At 45.5% G+C, this 17,838-nt stretch overlaps 1 protein-coding gene across 48 annotated transcripts in view; it reads right to left on the bottom strand.

Annotated features, from left to right (window-relative positions):
* CACNA1C (calcium voltage-gated channel subunit alpha1 C) overlaps positions 1-17,838 on the bottom strand; it is a 703,883-nt gene that overhangs the window by 621,918 nt on the left and 64,127 nt on the right. For 13 of the 48 annotated variants that reach the window (XM_032254255.1, XM_032254288.1, XM_032254287.1 and 10 more), the window contains exon 1: positions 491-1,106. The exons of the other annotated variants lie outside the window; for them this stretch is intronic. In XM_032254255.1, the coding sequence (XP_032110146.1) occupies positions 491-539 (49 nt within the window). In that variant the 5' untranslated portion in view covers positions 540-1,106. Of the gene's footprint in view, positions 1-490; positions 1,107-17,838 lie in introns of those variants that run through there. 48 annotated transcript variants of the gene reach the window in all.

The following is a 17,838-nucleotide window of genomic DNA, read 5'->3' as shown; positions in this document are numbered from 1 at the left end:
CGAGGGCGCCCCGGGGGCGGCCGGGGGCGCGGGGCTCCGCCGACGCGGGGTGCGCGCGCGCGCTCCCAGCCGCGCCCCGAGCCGGGCAAGGGACCCCGGGCCGCTGGGCTACCCGGCGTCGGCGCCCCCGGCCTCCCGCACGGCTGGCCAAGCAGTCGGGTTCTCCAGTCGAACGCGAGAAAGCGAGACGGCGGCAGCCACTTGGGGAACTTTTCCCCCCTCGCCTGGAATTTCATAGGAAACACATGCTCTGGAGAAGCCGGGGCCCGGAGGGGGAGGGGCGGGAATTTTCCGCTCCGTCTCGCGCGGCGGTTCGGGCCCCGGTCCCGCTGGGCTCCCGGGACCTCTGGCGAGGCGGAGGCGCCCCTCGCGGACGTGTCCCCGGGCCACTCCGCAGGGACCGGCCCCGGGGCCGCGGGGAGCGCGGGGAAAGCAGGAACCCGGTGGAGAAGGCGGGGAGCCCCGGCGAGGCGGCGGGGTCCAGACTTACCTTGGTGGTTTTCCTCTGGAATGTACATCCTCGTATTCTCATTGACCATGGACCAAAAATGGTTTTAAAAGGAGGAGCAGCCACGAAGAGGAAGAAATGTGAAAACACCCCCCAGCGGGTCTGGATTAATCCCTCCTCCAAGGCCGGCGGCTTTCGTGCAAGATTCGAGGAAGCCGTGGTCTGCAGTGCTTCTTCTTGCCTGCCGACGATTACCTGATTCCCATTATGGCATCAAACCCCAAAAACTGCTCCTTTCCACTACTGCCTCCCCGAGTGAAATTGTAATGCATCCTCAGTACATCCGGGCCCCTTCCAAGAATTGAGCACCGCACCTCTGGCGGCTACACCATTTGAAAAAATAAATCGGGAGAGGCAGGGTGAGGAGAGGCAGGGCGAGAAGAGGCGGAAAGGAGGGGCGGGGGGCGCGCGGGGCCCGCCTGGGCCGGCAGGGGCCGAGGCGCCTCTGCCCACTCTCGGCTAGTCCTCCCGAGGCCCCTGCCCGGCTCTCTGCTGTCAAAGGCAGCCGGCAACTCCTGGGCGCGGAGGCAGGAAGAGCCGCCGCCGCCGCTCCGGGCCCGCCGCGCCGCGCCGAGCGCCGCTCTGGCAGGAGCTGTTTCTGCAGAGGCAGCGAGAGGGAGACACCGGGCGCGCGAGAGCGCCGCGCTCACTCCCCCCGGCCCAGCCCCGCCGCGCCCGCGCCCGCCCCTGCCCGCGCCGCCCGCCCGCCCGCCCGGCGCGCCGGAGGCAGACGCGCTGAACGCTTCCAGATGTGGCAGCGGCGGCGCGCAGGGAGCCGGGCGCACAGCGCGGGGCGCACGGCAGCGAACTGGAGCCCGAAGTTGGGCCTTTTCGGCGCCCGCGGCAGCGCCGCCCGAGCGAGCCCTCGGCCCGCATGACGTCAAAGGGAGCGGACCCCGGCCGCCGGCGGGCGAGGGGCGTCGTGAGGAGCCCCCAGGGAGTCCGGGGCGCGCGGGGGACTGGGGCGCCCGCAGCGGTGGTCGCGGTGGCCACGGCGCAGACACACCCCCTCGCGCCCCCCGCGCCGGCCTGCAGCCCCCCGCCCGCGTTCTCCTCTCCTACGCTGCGGCGGCGCGTCCCTGGGGGCTGGCCACGCCGGGAAGGCCTCTGTGAGCGGAATTCCAAGAAGGAGGAATACAATTTGCCCAACTACCAGAGTCTCGTTTCGGATCGGGCCACTGAACAAAACGGCAAAATGAGCCGTGATTCCGTGATTCTGTTTGATCAATTATAATCAGAGCGGCTGTAGATGTGACAGATAGGGGAGGGGAGGGGAAACGGGAGGGGCAGCGAGGCGGAGCCTGGTAGGCGAGGCAGCGGTGCCCAGATGTCTGAACAGATTCCCAGACCCAGGTTTGCTAATTCCTTGGAGGCAGCCGAGCACGTGTTCTACTAGGATATCCTTACCTACTTCTCTTAATTATTTCTGCAACTCCAGCAGGAATCTATCCAGCACCTCTCCTGCCTTCCCGGAGAAGCAAACACTTCCCTCCATCACTCCCTGCAGCCACAGCAAGTTCCATGGCACCCCCTGCAGGACCGGGCTCCCCTCCAGTGGGGCTTCGCGATCCCTTTCAGGGGGGTCTACAACACCCTCTTGGGGAAAACCCCTACCTGCCTGCCGTGAGACCTCCTTGTCTCCACAGACATTCCCATTTCCTGGGTGACCCTACCCATTCCCGTGGCTTTCAGCAGCTGTCTATATAAATGTCTGTCTCCAGCCCAGACCTCTCTCCTGAATTCCAGACTACAGCCGACTCCATCTAACAGATATCTCAAGCCTAATATATCCAAACACTGGATTCCTGATCTCTTCAAAGCCTGCTCCTCACACAGCCTTCCCCATCGCAGTCGGTGACAACCCCGTACTTATAGTTGCTCAGACCAAAATCCTGGAGTCACTCTTGACTCCTTTATCTCATCATTCCATGTCAAGTCCATCAGGACATCCTGTTGGCACTAGCTTCAGGTGAATCCAGAACCTGACCACTCCTCAGTTCCTCCACTGCACCGCCAGGGGCTGAGCCAGCATCCTTCACCCAGGCTTCTCCCGCGGCTGATCCCCCTGGTCTACCTTCCCTCTCCCCTCCTTTGGCATTACAACAATACAATGATTCAATTCAACAGTCGGAGTAAACCTTCTAAAACATCACAGCACAGCACTCCTCTGCTCAAAATCCTCCAAGGTGACCCATTTCACTTAGTAAAAGCCATGGTCCTTGGGGTGAGCTACAGAAATGGCCAAGTACAACTTCTCTTATATCATCTCCTACTGCTGTCCCTCTCACTCCGGATACACTAGCCTCCTGGCTGGGCCCCAGACACTCCAGGAATAACCCCCCAACACACACGCACATTTTAAGCCCTTTGCTCTAGCTTTTCCCACTGCCTGGAACACAAACTCCCTCACCTCCTTCAAGGCTTTCTGCAAATCTCACCTGCTCAATGAGGCTCACCTGGATCTCATCCTGATTCAGTACTGACAGATCTCCCACGGCACTCCCAATCTTCCCTTACTCTTTTATTGAATCCCTGCCTAACATGTTACATGGTTTACTTATTCATTAACCATATTACTGTCTGTATCCCCCCACTAAAATATAACCCCCATGAAGGCAGATGTCTCATCTGTTTTGTTCACCAGTGCCTAGAGCAATGTCTGGCAGATAGTAAGTATATAATATGTGTTGAGTGAAAGAATGAGTACCTGAGATGGTTTCAGGAGTGTTGGAACTCCCCCTATCAAAATGCCTCCCTCTGTCCCTTGGTTGATACCTGAAATCTTACCACTCCCGTTTCCTTCCTTTGTCCAGTGGTTTTGGCCCCAGTTTAAAATGCAAGTGCTCCTGGGAGAGGTACTAAGCTTTATCAGTCATTTTCATTCTGATGTGAATGGCGATCTCAGTTTTGTTGGTTGCAAGAGAAATCAGGCCTCTTTGACATTCTGGTGTGTTTGTACTCAATTTTCAACGTAATAGAGAAAATTAGAAATGACACAAATTCAAATATTTCCCATTTACTTTAGGATGCATTATAGGCCTGTGTTTCAGGGGCTGCTGTAGCTGATCATTTGTTTAAATGCATAGTAAAATTGCTTTGCATCCCCTTTACACACAAGTGCAGAAATAGTAATAATAGCTAACACTACTGAGTGCTCTGTGCCAGGTACTGTGATAGGCATCTTACAGGCATTATCTTATTTAATCCTCATCACAACCCAATCAGCTCTGTGTTATTGTCATTGTTATCCCCATTTTATAGATATGGAAACTGAGACTTCGAGACTTAAATTATAACGTCCAGGGCCACCCAACTGACAAACCATGGAGGCTGGACTTAGCCCAGGCATATCTGACACCAAACTCGGACTCCTCTATTATCTTATTCCTTCTTCTGAGGGGTCAACTGTGGGTGAGCTGGTGTGGGCAGGACTTCAGAGAGAGGAACAGTGTGAAATGATTGCAAAATATGCTGCAGATAATTCACAAAGAGCCAAGTCACTGGGAACAGAGTGTCTGCGTGTTAGGGGGTCACGTGCAGGATTGATAGCCCAGCTTTTCTCCAGGTAGGCACTGTATAAATCCAGCAAGTAAATATTACCTTCATGCTTCTTTAGTTTCATTTTTCACTTCTCTTTTCAGCTGTGAAATGTGTTCTTTCCTTTCCAGAAAAAGGTATTTCCTAAATATTTGGTCTTGCAGTATACGCCCATATCCCAGCTTTTAACTTTGGAACACAGCCCTGGGTGTGCTCTTTCGAGGTAACAAATTCTCAGCGTGACAAAGGGAGACCATTGTGAATTCTGATTTGGAGATTTGGGAAGTGGTGGGAGCAGAGGAGGAAGTCTGTCATTGAATGATTTGATTCTCCAGCTAAAGAGTCTCCCACAGGTCTTCATGTGTGCCCTCTTTGTACATAGGATTATGCTTATATTTGCATGAGCCTTTTCTCTCCTCTTCATTACTACATTTTAGGTGTCTTCAAGAAGAGAACTGTGTTCATTCTTTGAGCAGAACATAATGCCTTGTACATATGGACACTCAATTTGTGTTGAGTGCATGATTCACTCTGGAAAAGATTTTTAAATGTGACCACAGATATTTTCTTTGGAAGCAATTAAGAGTGCCACTGAATTTGTTAATTACAGTGTATTTGTAAGAGCTAAAACCTGGAAATGAACAAAATATTCAACAAAAATATTGGTTAAATAGTAACACTGAGAGATTATTCTAAGTGTCTCACATATATAAAGTCATTTGCTCCTCCAAACAACCCTGTGAAGGAATTGCTTATCCCCATTTTACAGGTAAGGAAACCAAAGCACAGAAAAGTTTACTCACTTGCTCATGTTTTCACAGCCAGTTAATGTTGAAAGACCTGGGATTTGAACCCTAGAAGTTTTCAGAATTTATGCTCTTAACTGCCATATAGATGAACTAAAGTGCATTTATACAATGAAATCCTACATAGACGTGAACAATATTACGGAAGAGTATTAGTAATGTGGAAAAAGATGATTTACACTAAAAGAAAAACAAGTCACAAAAATATTACGGGCAATATGATTTCATTTTCCTTTTAAAATCATGTTTATTTCTGAACTAGGGAAAAGACTAAATAGGGTTCACATCAAAATGTTGACAATATCCTCAAGCTGTGGTATATGGAAAAAAATGTTGACAGTAGCTTTCTTTGGGAGATGGGATTACATGTAAATGTTTCTTCTTCTTCCCTATCTGACCCAAGACTTGGAAAGCCAGGTTGCCAAGCAGGCTCTTCCTCTTCCCTAGGCACACACACTTCTTGACACAGAGCCCTCCCCCAACTGCCTAGCCAGGGATGACCCCACTAATAAATCTCTTCAAAATAACTCTCCCATCAAGTGTGCAAGGTGTCCCTTCTATTCTCTCCCTCTGCCCACCGCAGCAGCCACTCCACACTAAATGCTGCCACCCGCCTGCAAAAATTACCTGTCCACTGTTTCTAGCCCAAATGCATTGCATGTCCTCATTGCAATCCGAGCTGCCTGGTTGAAGTGTCAGCCACTCTGTGTTGATGGTAGAGAGCTAGGAGCACCAAGATGATAGGTAAATCTTAACAGTGACCTTTCGGGAAAATGTTTCATCCTCAGTTTCTAATCCACCTGATTACCTGTATATAAGCGTGGGCATTTCAAACCAGGTAAAATTGATTAGGAAGCCACAGTAAGAAGAGGGGAGTCAGAAAGCCCAACTTAAATGTGCCTTCTGACAGCTTACCTTCTTTACCTCCATGTAGGGCCACGCACAACCATTCCTTCTCAAAGGCCAGAGATGGGAACATCAGTGTGGTGTCTTTACATTAGGTCAACTTAACTAAGCTGGAACCCCTTTCCCAGAATTGCCTTCCTTATGTGGTTCTGCATTCAGGTTGTCCACAACAGGTATCTGTGGAGCCTCTGGACGGTGGACATGAAGCAGCAGCATGCACTCATTGTCACCAGTCAGCTGGTGTACCCTGTTGGTGGGGCCCACGGCCCCTCCACCTCCTGCTAGACCTCCTCCTTCAGCTACTCTGAGGCCTGGGCAAAGTACGTGTCCAGCTCTGTAGTACATTCCAGCTTTATGTTTTATAGTCAAGATCGGAAGCAGTGAGAGCAAACAAGGGTTTTATATTTGTCCTTGTGGGTTCCACTTTGGCCTCACTCTCTCCCACATCACGTCCTGCTTTCCTCCTGCCTTTTGGCACTACAGCAACTTCCGACCCATCCTCAGATGCAGAGGTAGTAGCCTTCTGTAGATTCTTCACCAGTTCCCACAACTGGATAACGGCTAATCTCTGTGATCAATCCCTTCCTCCGTGTCATTCACGGTGACACTGCTTCCCTGATCAAACCTGACTAAGGCATGGGTGTAGTGTTCCCACCTGTGACCAGGTTACTGTTTAGATATTTTTGTGAGTAAATAATACCTGGCGCATTGTTGCCTTCAATATATACATTTGTGTTTTTTTGTTTTGTTTTGTTTTTTAACTTATTTTATTGCACTTTAGGTTTTGGGGTACATGTGAAGAACATGCAAGATTGTTGCATAGGTACACACGTGGCAGTGTGATTTGCTGCCTTCCTCCCCATCACCTATATCTGGCATTTCTCCCCATGTTATCTCTCCCCAACTCCCCACCCCCCACTGACCCTCCCCTGTTTCCTCCCGACAGACCCCAGTGTGTAGTGCTCCCCTCCCTGTGTCCATGTGTTCTCATTGTTCAACACCCGCCTATGAGTGAGAACATGCGGTGTTTGATCTTCTGCTCTTGTGTCAGTTTGCTGAGAATGATGGTTTCCAGGTTCATCCATGTCCCTACAAAGGACACAAACTCATCGTTTTTGATGGCTGCATAATATTCCATGGTGTATATGTGCCACATTTTCCCTGTCCAGTCTATCATTGATGGGCATTTGGGCTGGTTCCAGGTCTTTGCTATTGTAAACAGTGCTGCAATGAACATTCGTGTGCATGCGTCCTTATAGTAGAATGATTTATAATCCTTTGGATATATACCCAGTAATGGGATTGCTGGGTCAAATGGAATTTCTATTTCTAGGTCTTTGAGGAATCACCACACTGTCTTCCACAATGGTTGAACTAATTTACACTCCCACCAACAGTGTAAAAGTGTTTCTATTTCTCCACATCCTCTCCAGCATCTGTTGTCTCCAGATTTTTAGTGATCGCCATTCTAACTGGCGTGAGATGGTATCTCAATGTAGTTTTGATTTGCATTTCTCTAATGACCAGTGATGATGAGCATTTTTTCATATGTTTCTTGGCCTCATGTATGTCTTCTTTTGTAAAGTATCTGTTCATATCCTTTGCCCACTTTTGAATGGGCTTGTTTTTTTCTTGTAAATCTGTTTTAGTTCTTTGTAAATTCTGGATATCAGCCCTTTGTCAGATGGGTAAACTGCAAAAATTTTTTCCCATTCTGTACATTTGTTGAATTCATACTAATTATGCCTGGTGAATATCAGGTGCTCTAATAGGCACTTTAAATACAGCTAAGAGTCTGGTCTTTGGAGACAGGATAGACACAGAGCCAGGTTCTGCGTGCTATGAGCTACGGGAATGTGGACACCTGACTTTACCTCCTAACACCCAGTTTTTACAATATGAAGCTAACAGTGGTACCTACCTCCATATGGTGGTTACGAGAATGAAATGAAATAGTCCATGTGAAGTATGTGGGGCGCACAGTGTCCTCATTTAATGTTAGCTGTTATCATCCTTCTTCCTTGTAAGAAAGATTTGTTGAGCATCTACTATGTACCCTGAATTCACCACAGCCCTGCCAAAGAGACTTACCACCATTGTACAGGTGCAAAACAGTAGCTAAGAGTTTAACTTCCTTGCCCAAGATTTCTTTGTCAGCAAATTATAGAATTGGGATTTGAACACAAGTCTACACAAACCCAGAGGCCGTGCTATCCATAACTGGCCGCTACTATCCGTAACATTTCAGGCACAAGAACTAAAATGGTGGAGAGAGGAAGGCTTTGGGGGAAGTCCTCCAACCCACTGTTCAGAGAGCAGAGCTGAAGAGGGTGCAGAATGGCCTTTCTCCTTCTTTTGCAAGACCCACAGTAATGCTGATGCCTTCACAACCCATGTGAATAGTTAAGAACCTCTGCTGGCAGAGTTCTCCCTTCCATCACATCTCCATCTTTCCTCCAGTCTGCTAACCCAGAAGCCATAGCACGGACCAGATCCCACCTAACCCGCTGGGCTATCTTTATACACTCCACTTAGGCAAAACTCTCCGGCAGCTCAGCCCCAGCTTGTCCCAAGGGGAAACCAGAGTACTCCGAGTGTGGGGGGAATTCAAGCCTCATTCTACAGCAGCCTAAGTTGTTAGGATAACAAGGTGTGGTAACATGGCTAACATGTCTACCCTTGTGATTTTCAGCCATACTTAGCCCCAAAGACAGAAAGCAGCAAAGTTACTTATGGCCTGATCCTGGGGGCTGGCTCTCAGGCTGGGAGAATTCATCTACCGTGTGCGAATTCAAGTGATGGCCCCCTCTACCTCAGCAAGTCAGTGGTGCATGCTAATTATGTAACTATCTTGGACTTCTGTTTGCTCGTCTGCAAAGTGGCCTCATGTCCTGAGGCTCTTTGCAAAGAGAAGTTGATACCAAGGGAAGTTCTCAGTCACCAAAGCTATGTCGTTAGTTACTTGTTAAGGCCCTGAGAGAGTTAGCTTCATCTGGGTGACCTGCTGACCCCCAGAAGGTCAAAGCTCAGACCCATCCACTATTGTGTCCACTTTTTAGGTGCTCAGAGGCCATCACAAAGTGGAAGCCATTCCCACACATATTCAGTTTTTGCCATAGAAAATTACCACTAGCTGGGTGTTTTAAAACAATAGCAATTTATTATCTCAGTTTTGGAGGCCAGAAGTTCCAAATCCAGCAGGTGTGCTGCCTGCAGCGGCTCTCGGGGAGAACCCCTTCTTTGTCCCTTCCAGCTTCTGCTGGCTGGCAGCGTTCCTTGGCTTGTGGCCACATCACTCTGTCTCCATGGTCACCTTGCCTCCTCCTCTCCTGGCAGTCAGATCGCCCTCTGCTTCGCTCTTAAATGGACACCTGTCATTGGATTTCAGGCTCCCCAGATAATCTCGGATGACGTCTTCATCTCAAAATTCTTAAATATACCTACAAAGACCCTTTTTCCTGATAAGCTAACATTGATACTTTCTGGGGATTAGGACATGGACATACATTCTGAGGGGCCGCTATTCAACCCACTACACTACCCTAAGCTACATGAGTGTTTCTTCACCCATTTTCACCCGAATCTCAAGCCTAGCGTTTGCTAATTCCTGAAACTTTAGCAACCTCTTTCTCTCACTGAGGCTCAGTTTCTTCACTTACAAAACAGAAATTATTGGCGTACGTTAGAGCTGAAGTGAGTGGTGACAAAGTCCACAAGGTGCAGTACTATAGAAGGTGCTCCTCCCCACAGAACTTAGTCTCACATTTAAACACGCTTTCAGGTAATCTCCCTTGGCTGGTTAGAGAAATTGAATGCTTGGAGAGTTTGAGCAACCTGGCTGAGCCAACTCAGCTGGGTAGGAATGGACCTGGCTTTAAACCGCAGACCATTCTGATCCTCAACCTCCCTAACTCCTTTACCTTCTTAACTGTTCCAGGCCAGTTCAAACATATTCAGCGGAGCTAGATAGAAATACAGAAATGCAAATCAAAACACATTGAGATACCATCTCATGCCAGTTAGAATAGTGATCATTAAAAAATCTGGAGACAACAGATGCTGGAGAGGATGTGGAGAAATAGGAACACTTTTACACTGTTGGTGGGAGCAGAAATTAGTTCAACCATTGTGGAAGACGCTGTGGTGATTCCTCAAGGATCTAGAACTACACATACCATTTGACCTAAGGGATTACAAATCATTCTATTATAAAGACACATGCACACCTATGTTCATTGCGGCACTGTTTACAATAGCAAAGACTTGGAACCAACCCAAATGCCCATCAGTGATAGACTAGACAAGGAAAATGTGGCACACATACACCATGGAATACTCTGCAGCCATAAAAACTGATGAGTTCATGTCCTTTGCAGGGACGTAGGGACGTGGATGAAGCTGGAAACCATCATTCTCAGCAAACTGACATAACAGAAAACCAAAGACCACATGTTCTCACTCATAGGTGGGTATTGAACAATAAGAACACATGAACACAGGGAGGGGAACATCACACACCAGGGCCAGTTGGAGAGTTGGGGAGCTAGAAAAGGGATAGCAGGGGGTGAGGGGATTGGGGAGGGATAACATCAGGAGAAACACCTAATGTAGATGATGGTAGGATGGATGCAGCAAACCACCATGGCATGTGTATACCTATGTAACAATCTTGCATGATCTGCACATGTACCCTAGAACTTAAAAGTATAATAATAAAAAAATTTTAAATTTTAGAAAAAGAAAACGTCTTCTCAAAGGAAGCTGAATAGTGTTCTTTTCAGTAGGGCTTTTAGAACCATCCTCTTCTAATTAGCTTTGTAAATGTTCCCTCCTCTCTTTTACCCTTCTCCGAATGCATTCTAAGTTCTCTGTCATTGTCAAAACACGGTCCTAAGAGTAAACCCCTTTATCTGGTGATCAGAAATCAGCCATCAACCCTCATTCTATTGACAGTCCCCTATTAATATAACCCTTGGCAAACTCACCTTTTCTTCCTTATTCAGCTGGTATTCAATCTGTAATGTCTTCCCTCTCTGACCCCTGCTTCTTCTCCCTCTCACCCACGGGCGAATAATAAACGATGGCTCAGTTTGTATTTGCTCTCTGGATTATTCTTTCCTGAATGGTCACTGGGCATGCATCTCTCTTAGAATTCCACACGTTAATTTCCAGCTTGCTCTCCTACAGTATCAGAAGTGATGTGAGACTAGAGTTGTATAGCCGTAAACACTTCTGGTTCCTAGTCTAATACAGGTCAGGTAACCCTTTACCTGATATGACATTTGGGACATGGCCACCTCAATAGACAAAAAGGGATATTTGTTCTCTAATACCTCTTTTTTTAAAGGTGATGCATTGTTCTAATTGTAAAGTCCAACGATCTTTATATAGGGATACCCTTGGGTTAACCTGCAGCAGTCTCATCCCTGAAATCTAAAAGAATATAGACTACACTGACAGGAATAATTCCAAATATTTACATTCCTTGAACGGTAAACCCGAACACCATATAACTAATTAACATTTAGTTAGGTCACTCTAGGTTGTTGATTAGGCCATTTGCCAAGTCCCCGGGGGCGGGGAAGTTATAACTAATCACCACCCTGCTAGAGAGGTCATTGCTCCGTAATACATCTAGATATAGGCAAAGTCAAGAGGGCCACCAAAGAAATATCTTCTCAGTAGTGACTATCATTAACTTGCCAAATGACTGCCACTCAGTGGCCAGATGGAGCCTGGTGGAAACAAGAACTGGGCAGAGTTGTCAAATATGGCAGAACGCTTCCAGTCCCCTCTTCCTATGACCCAGCTGAGGCACCGCTACCAGCTAGATAGGTCTTCCTTTGGTCAAAGTCATACATGAAGGTCAGTTTCAATCTCTCAAAGTTTACCACTTTTTCCTCTTTCCATAGCAGATTCCAGTTTTCTGCCTTTGTCATGTTTGGTCCTGCTTACATAATGATTTTTTGTGATGACTATAACTCTATTATTTTATTATGAATCACTAATTCTTGGTAATCATTTTTTTTAACCAATGACCAATTGACCAATGCCACCCATATCAACTGCTACTACAGATTAGTTAGCAAGAATATATTCTGTTTTCTTTCCCTCTAGGGCACACGGCAGAGTGAGCTTCTCAACCATTCTGCATTTGGACTAGTCCTGACTAATGAAATGTAAGTAGAAGTGACTGTGCCACCTCCAGGTTGAGGTGATGGAAGACCTGTTGCAATTCTTCTGTCTCTCCCCTCTCTTGCCACATTATCCAGACAGTACAGCTGCAAGACAGAGAAGCATCCATCAACCCTAAATCCCTGAGTGACTTTGTGAACCAGAACCTCTCACTAGCCCTCTCTGGATAGAATGTGATCAATAAATAGATTTGTATTGTATTGAGCTCCAGGAATGTGGAAAATATTACCATAGTGTAATGTTGCCTATCTTGACTAACAGGCTGGAATAAATCAACAGCTCCATGTGTGTGACCCACGTGTGGTTAGGGATTTGCCAAGTTCTGATTCACTGAATTGACTTCCATTCCAATCAGCATAATATCAGTCAATGATTCTAATTTATAGGAGGGCAGGCTGTAACCATAATAATCCTGTGATGAAGTAATATTGAAAGCATTTATAATTTATGTAGCATATAATAGTATTATTTGTTCTAGATAAACTGGTGACGGCATCTATTGGAACTGATTATACAGATGAAATACTCCAAAATACGTTTTCCTCTTAAAATCTGCTCAAAGTACAGGCATATTTATGCTTGTTTTTATATTGAATAGCTTATAAAAACTATTCTTGTGTGGAAAAATCAAGAACGTGTCAACAATTTCCCAAGTGAGCTTGGAAAGTGATTGGAGTAGCGTAGGACGTCTTCAAACTGGTGTACAAGTAATGGTTTCACAGAATTCATTTCCAGACCCCCAACTTTCATGTTCACTGGAGGAAAACCTGGGGCAGAGCCTGGAGCCCACCTGCCGCTTCACTTCTCTGTCAAAGGGGCGTCCTTATCCTACGCTTCAGCAGGGAGGCACATCTGTCATTCACCCTGCATCCTTCCAGCCCCACATCCCTGTGGTGTGAGTGCCCCCAGGACACCAGACAAGGAGAACTAGGAAATACTGGTGCACAGACAAGGAGACATTTGAAATACAGGCATCTAGAAAGCATCTTGAATCAGGCAACATATCCCTTCAATCATGATCTTTTTAAAATATATATTTCTAGTACATTTTATATTAAGATTTACCCTGAAAAGCTCATAATGTGATTATGTTGTTTTGCTCAGTTGTACATTAATAGTATCTGTGATAATAGTTCAATCCAAAAGAAATGTATAACACAAAGCCTTATGGTTATACATTTTTTAATTTTAAATTTTAATTTATATACCTCTTTTTGTTGTGAAGTAATGTGATAATGTGATCAGTGAAAGACTTTCAGCATCAAAATATATTGTATGACGGTAAACTTTTAAGAAGGAAATGGAATGCAAATATGTATCCAAGGAGAGAAAGAAATGATGAAAAATCTTTGACTGTTAAAAACAAGGCTTTTATATATTTTTGAATAGATAATAGAAGGTATCAAATAGCTGCAGTGTTTATATTGTACTGGAAGCTTTAAAAGAGTAATGCAACAATTTTATGTTAAACTGTCAAGATTTACAAAGAACCAGAAATTGCATCATTTACAGCCATTTAAAATTACCATGAAACTTTTGCGATGTCAACTTGAAAGCGCACGATGAGGCACAGACTTTTTCACAACGCTTTTGGTGGGGGTCTGCAAGCAAAGCACTGTGGAGGCCCTGGGTCCACACAGGCTGCAGCCCTGGACGGCCCCGGCTGGGCAGCCCGGCCTCAAATGTTGGTGCAGGCTGCTGTTCTTCACAGGGAAGGCCAGGGCTACAGACCTTGGCAGATAAGCAAATGTTCACAAAACAAATGAACACCTCTGCTTTCTCATTCTCACTCTGTCTTCTGTCCCTAACACGATCTTGAACAATATGCCTCCCTTCTTCGGGTTTTTAATCTTCTTGAGATTCTTGGAGAAAGAAAGCAAGGTATCCTGCGGTCACATCACCCCAGAGGATATCAAGAATACCCTTAGCAGCACTGTGACCCAAACACGCCTACGCAGTCTTTTTGAACCCAGATTGTTTGGATTTTATTCCACAACAGAGTCACTCAATTTTTAAGTATGTTTTTAACCCAGAAAGTCCAAATAGAACAGACACTAGGACTTTACTGCTATTTTTACCCTTTCAATGATTTGAGGTGGAATTTCTCTCAGCCTCAGAAGAAATACTTTCAGTTCTGGCCTTCAGTCAGGATTTATTGGACAGATCTGATTCTGCTGTATTTTCATTTACAGTCTAGAAGACAAAAGCATCAGGTGTTAGAAAGAACTCTAAGTTTAAAGCTTGTATCTATTACCACTTGGCTGGGTAACTTTAGCCAAGTCTCTTACGTTCTTTGAGTATCAACCATAAACCAAGGAACTTTCAAGGAATGGATCCTGAATATAAAGTGAAATATTAGTATGAAAATGCTTGGTAAGGAAAAGAACAGGCATAGCAGGGTACTCATTACCACAAAGATGGAATTTTCTATCATCTTTGACAATCTGTTGAACTACCCAATAATCTTTCTTGGTCCAACCTAAATATCATTAACCATAATTCCAACCATTTTCTTTTTGCCTTTCATTCCTCTTTGGAAAAAGAGACTAGTTTGTCACCATCTCTTAATAAGAATTGATTATCTATTTGAAAAGAGGGTAATTAAAACCAATTCTTCGGATGTGGAAGTCAAGGTATTCCACATCTCCACATCACCCAGTCTGCCCCTTAGACTTTGATAACCAAATTCTGCCAAATTTCTTATAAAAGTCAAATTAAATCTCAACAATTTTATCCATGAGGCCATTTTCCACTTGAAAATTTCCCATAAAACTCTGAAAGTAAATCCTACTGGGGCAGTAGTTGGACTAGCTAAATTATTTGCTGTCCCTTCTATGCATTTAGTGAAGGCCCACCAAGATGGATGTTCTGCAGAGAGCAGTTCAATGTTAAAAGAACATGGGGCTAAGAACATTTCCTATCACACAAAGACCTCATTTAAACCATCTTCCATATTTTCTGCAATACGCAAATCATGAATATTAAAAACAGAAACAAACAAGCAAAAAAAAAAAAAAAGAAAAAAAAAAACAATGGATGTTTGCTGTCCATCCTCAAAGTCTTAACTCTCTCCCTGCTGAAGTCATGGGTGCACCACCACTGGGTAGAAAAGCACCTGGATGGGAAAGCAAGTTGAATAAAGACGTGATGACTTGAAATAAAAATCTAGTGCTGTCAGGCTTTCCACGGTATCCGAGTAGACACTCTGGTCTCTGCCATCCTCCCTCTCCTCTTTGCATAAATCCTGCCCCACCTCCATCTCTAGAAGCACTCTCTCTACATATATAGGCAGCCAACACTGACTGATGCTCCACAGGAACCCAGGAACTGTAATACCAGCCAGGCACAGGGATGCTCACCCCTATGGCTCAATGGTCCAAAATCATCCCTTATTCATTCTCCCTTCCCACGCCCAAACTGCAGACCTCCATCCTTTACATCTGTGTGCAAGCTCCTACTCATCCTTTAAGACACAGCTCAAGAGTCCCAGATCAAGCTCTTCTCTCTCTGTGTTCCCGTAGAGCCTACAGCTATCTGTATCAAAGCACTAGTTATATTGCTGTAGTTATTTATTTACCTCCTATATTCCCAACCAGATTTTGAACAGCTCAAGGGCAAGAATCCTGTTGTACTTACTTTTGAAATTCCTTTACCAAGAATAGTATTTGGCTCATAGTAAGTGCTTAATAAACATTTGATGAATAAATGAGTGATTGCTCTATGAATTTTGTTGGTGGTAGAGAATTAATCAAAAAAATATATTGCTAATGGTGCCATTTCAGGCATATTTCAGGCTGGTAGAAGAGAAATTTTGGGACCAAGAGACCTGCCCTACTTCTATCAATCATCTCACAAAAGTATCTACATGAAAGGCTGCTCTTGAGCTGGTAGCTAATGTTCCCGGAAAAACTCCCTGGCCGGCACCCAGGGAGACTAGTTTAAAGGGAGGTTGTTACACTTGTCCTCTCATCATTGCTTAGTGAGTGACTTAGCTAAAAAGACCCTCTACCAGGGAACTGGGACTCTGCGTGAAAGTTTTAGCTCTTATTCGTCTATTAAGAGCCCCATGTTATGTGCAAAGGGCTGTCTGTTGGCCTCACAGACCATTATTCCCAGCATCTGTCTTTCACAATTTCCTACCTATGGACACTGTGTTTACTCACATGACATTTGCAATCCTTGCGTCTGCCAGTGTCCATCTGTAACACCTGGGTGTATCCATTTCCACTGCCCAGCATCTGTCTTTTACAGGCTTTTTTTTTTTTTTTTTTTGGACAAAATTTATGTTAAGGGATTTCACTTCTCAACATACCTGGGCCCAGGACAGTCACTGAGTTGCTGTGATACTGGGGTGAATCACTAGGAAGTGACTTGCATAGGAAAAAAAAAAATGTCAGGTTAAGCAACAAAAAGGAGAAATACCATATAAGCCAGATTTATTTCTGCAATAACTGGAAATTAAAAGAAGAAACATTTGTCACGTGTCAAAGCTGCCCAGCAAAACTAGCACCCTATTAAGCATGGGTCCAGCTATCTCCAGAAATAGTTCCTGAATCATATCTCAACAATTCTTTTATGTTTCTTTGACTTATCAAAAACTCTCCTAAAATCCATTACTTATTTTGAAAACTGGACTTTGTATCTTAAGTGGCCCAGCATTGCAAAACAATAAAGTAAGAAAGAAGAATCTGAGAAGCAGCACTAAGAATCCAGTGTCTGTGTGCAATAATGAGGGCTTACTGAGCTGGGAACTTTTGGGGGTCACTTACTGAGCTGGGAATGTGGGGGTCCAGTCTGTTACATGGTTGAAGTAGTCACTCATATAGCATCCTATGAGTGATTATAAAAGTTACCCTGGCCGGGCGCGGTGGCTCACGCCTGTAATCCCAGCACTTTGGGAGGCTGAGGCAGGTGGATCACGAGGTCAAGGGATCGAGACCATCCTGGTCAACATGGTGAAACCCCGTCTCTACTAAAAATACAAAAAACTAGCTGGGCATGGTGGCGCATGCCTGTAATCCCAGCTACTCAGGAGGCTGAGGCAGGAGAATTGCCTGAACCCAGGAGGCGGAGGTTGTGGTGAGCCAAGATCGCGCCATTGCACTCCAGCCTGGGTAACAACAAGAGCGAAGCTCCGTCTCAAAAAAAAAAAAAAAAAAAAAAAAAAGTTACCCTATCCCCAGATATCTGCAATCTCTGTCAGAGTGCCACAGTGACTCTAATTGTATCAAAGGAAATGTAATCTTTAGGTTAAACAGTGATTCATTAAGTATCCTATTTTAGAGTGCGATATCCATATGAGAAAGAACTCTTCAAATCCTAAGTCACTAACAGCTTAATAGGACTTATTTAATCATGTCTCTTTCCTACAGTATGTCAGGGGCCTGGGCTGTGTTGAGTGCACAGTCTTTGTCAGTAGAGTTTTGTTTGGGTGCTTTTGGGAGGGAGTGAAGGGAAATGGAGGGAAAAGGAAGCTTTAATCAGAGAAAAGAATATTAAAAAGTAGAGTCAGTGGTCCCAAAGAGAAGCCTCACCTGCTTCACAATGTTGCCTAGAACTATGCACTCGAAATCCACCCAAGAGGGACTCTATTTTCCAGTGGGCTAGCCCAGGGGGTCTCAAACCTAAATGTGCATAAGAATCACCTGAGGATATTGTTAAAATACAGATTCTGATTCAGTAGATCTGGAGTAGCCTGAGCTTCTACATTTCTTACAAGCTCCCAGGTGAGGCTGATGCTGCTTTACCCCAGATCATGCTCTGAACAGTGGGAGTCATATAGAAGGCCCGAGTATCTTCAGAACTTCATGCTGTTCCAGTGGGACACAATTACAATCCTGAGCTAATGGAAACCCTTCCATGACTGGCACAATGGTGGAAGCCAGT

The sequence above is a fragment of the Sapajus apella genome, unplaced genomic scaffold, assembly GCF_009761245.1.
Source record: "Sapajus apella isolate SASKATOON/1434 unplaced genomic scaffold, GSC_monkey_1.0 scaffold86, whole genome shotgun sequence".
Classification (NCBI taxonomy): domain Eukaryota; kingdom Metazoa; phylum Chordata; class Mammalia; order Primates; family Cebidae; genus Sapajus; species Sapajus apella.
This window is presented reverse-complemented; position numbering and strand designations above follow the sequence as displayed.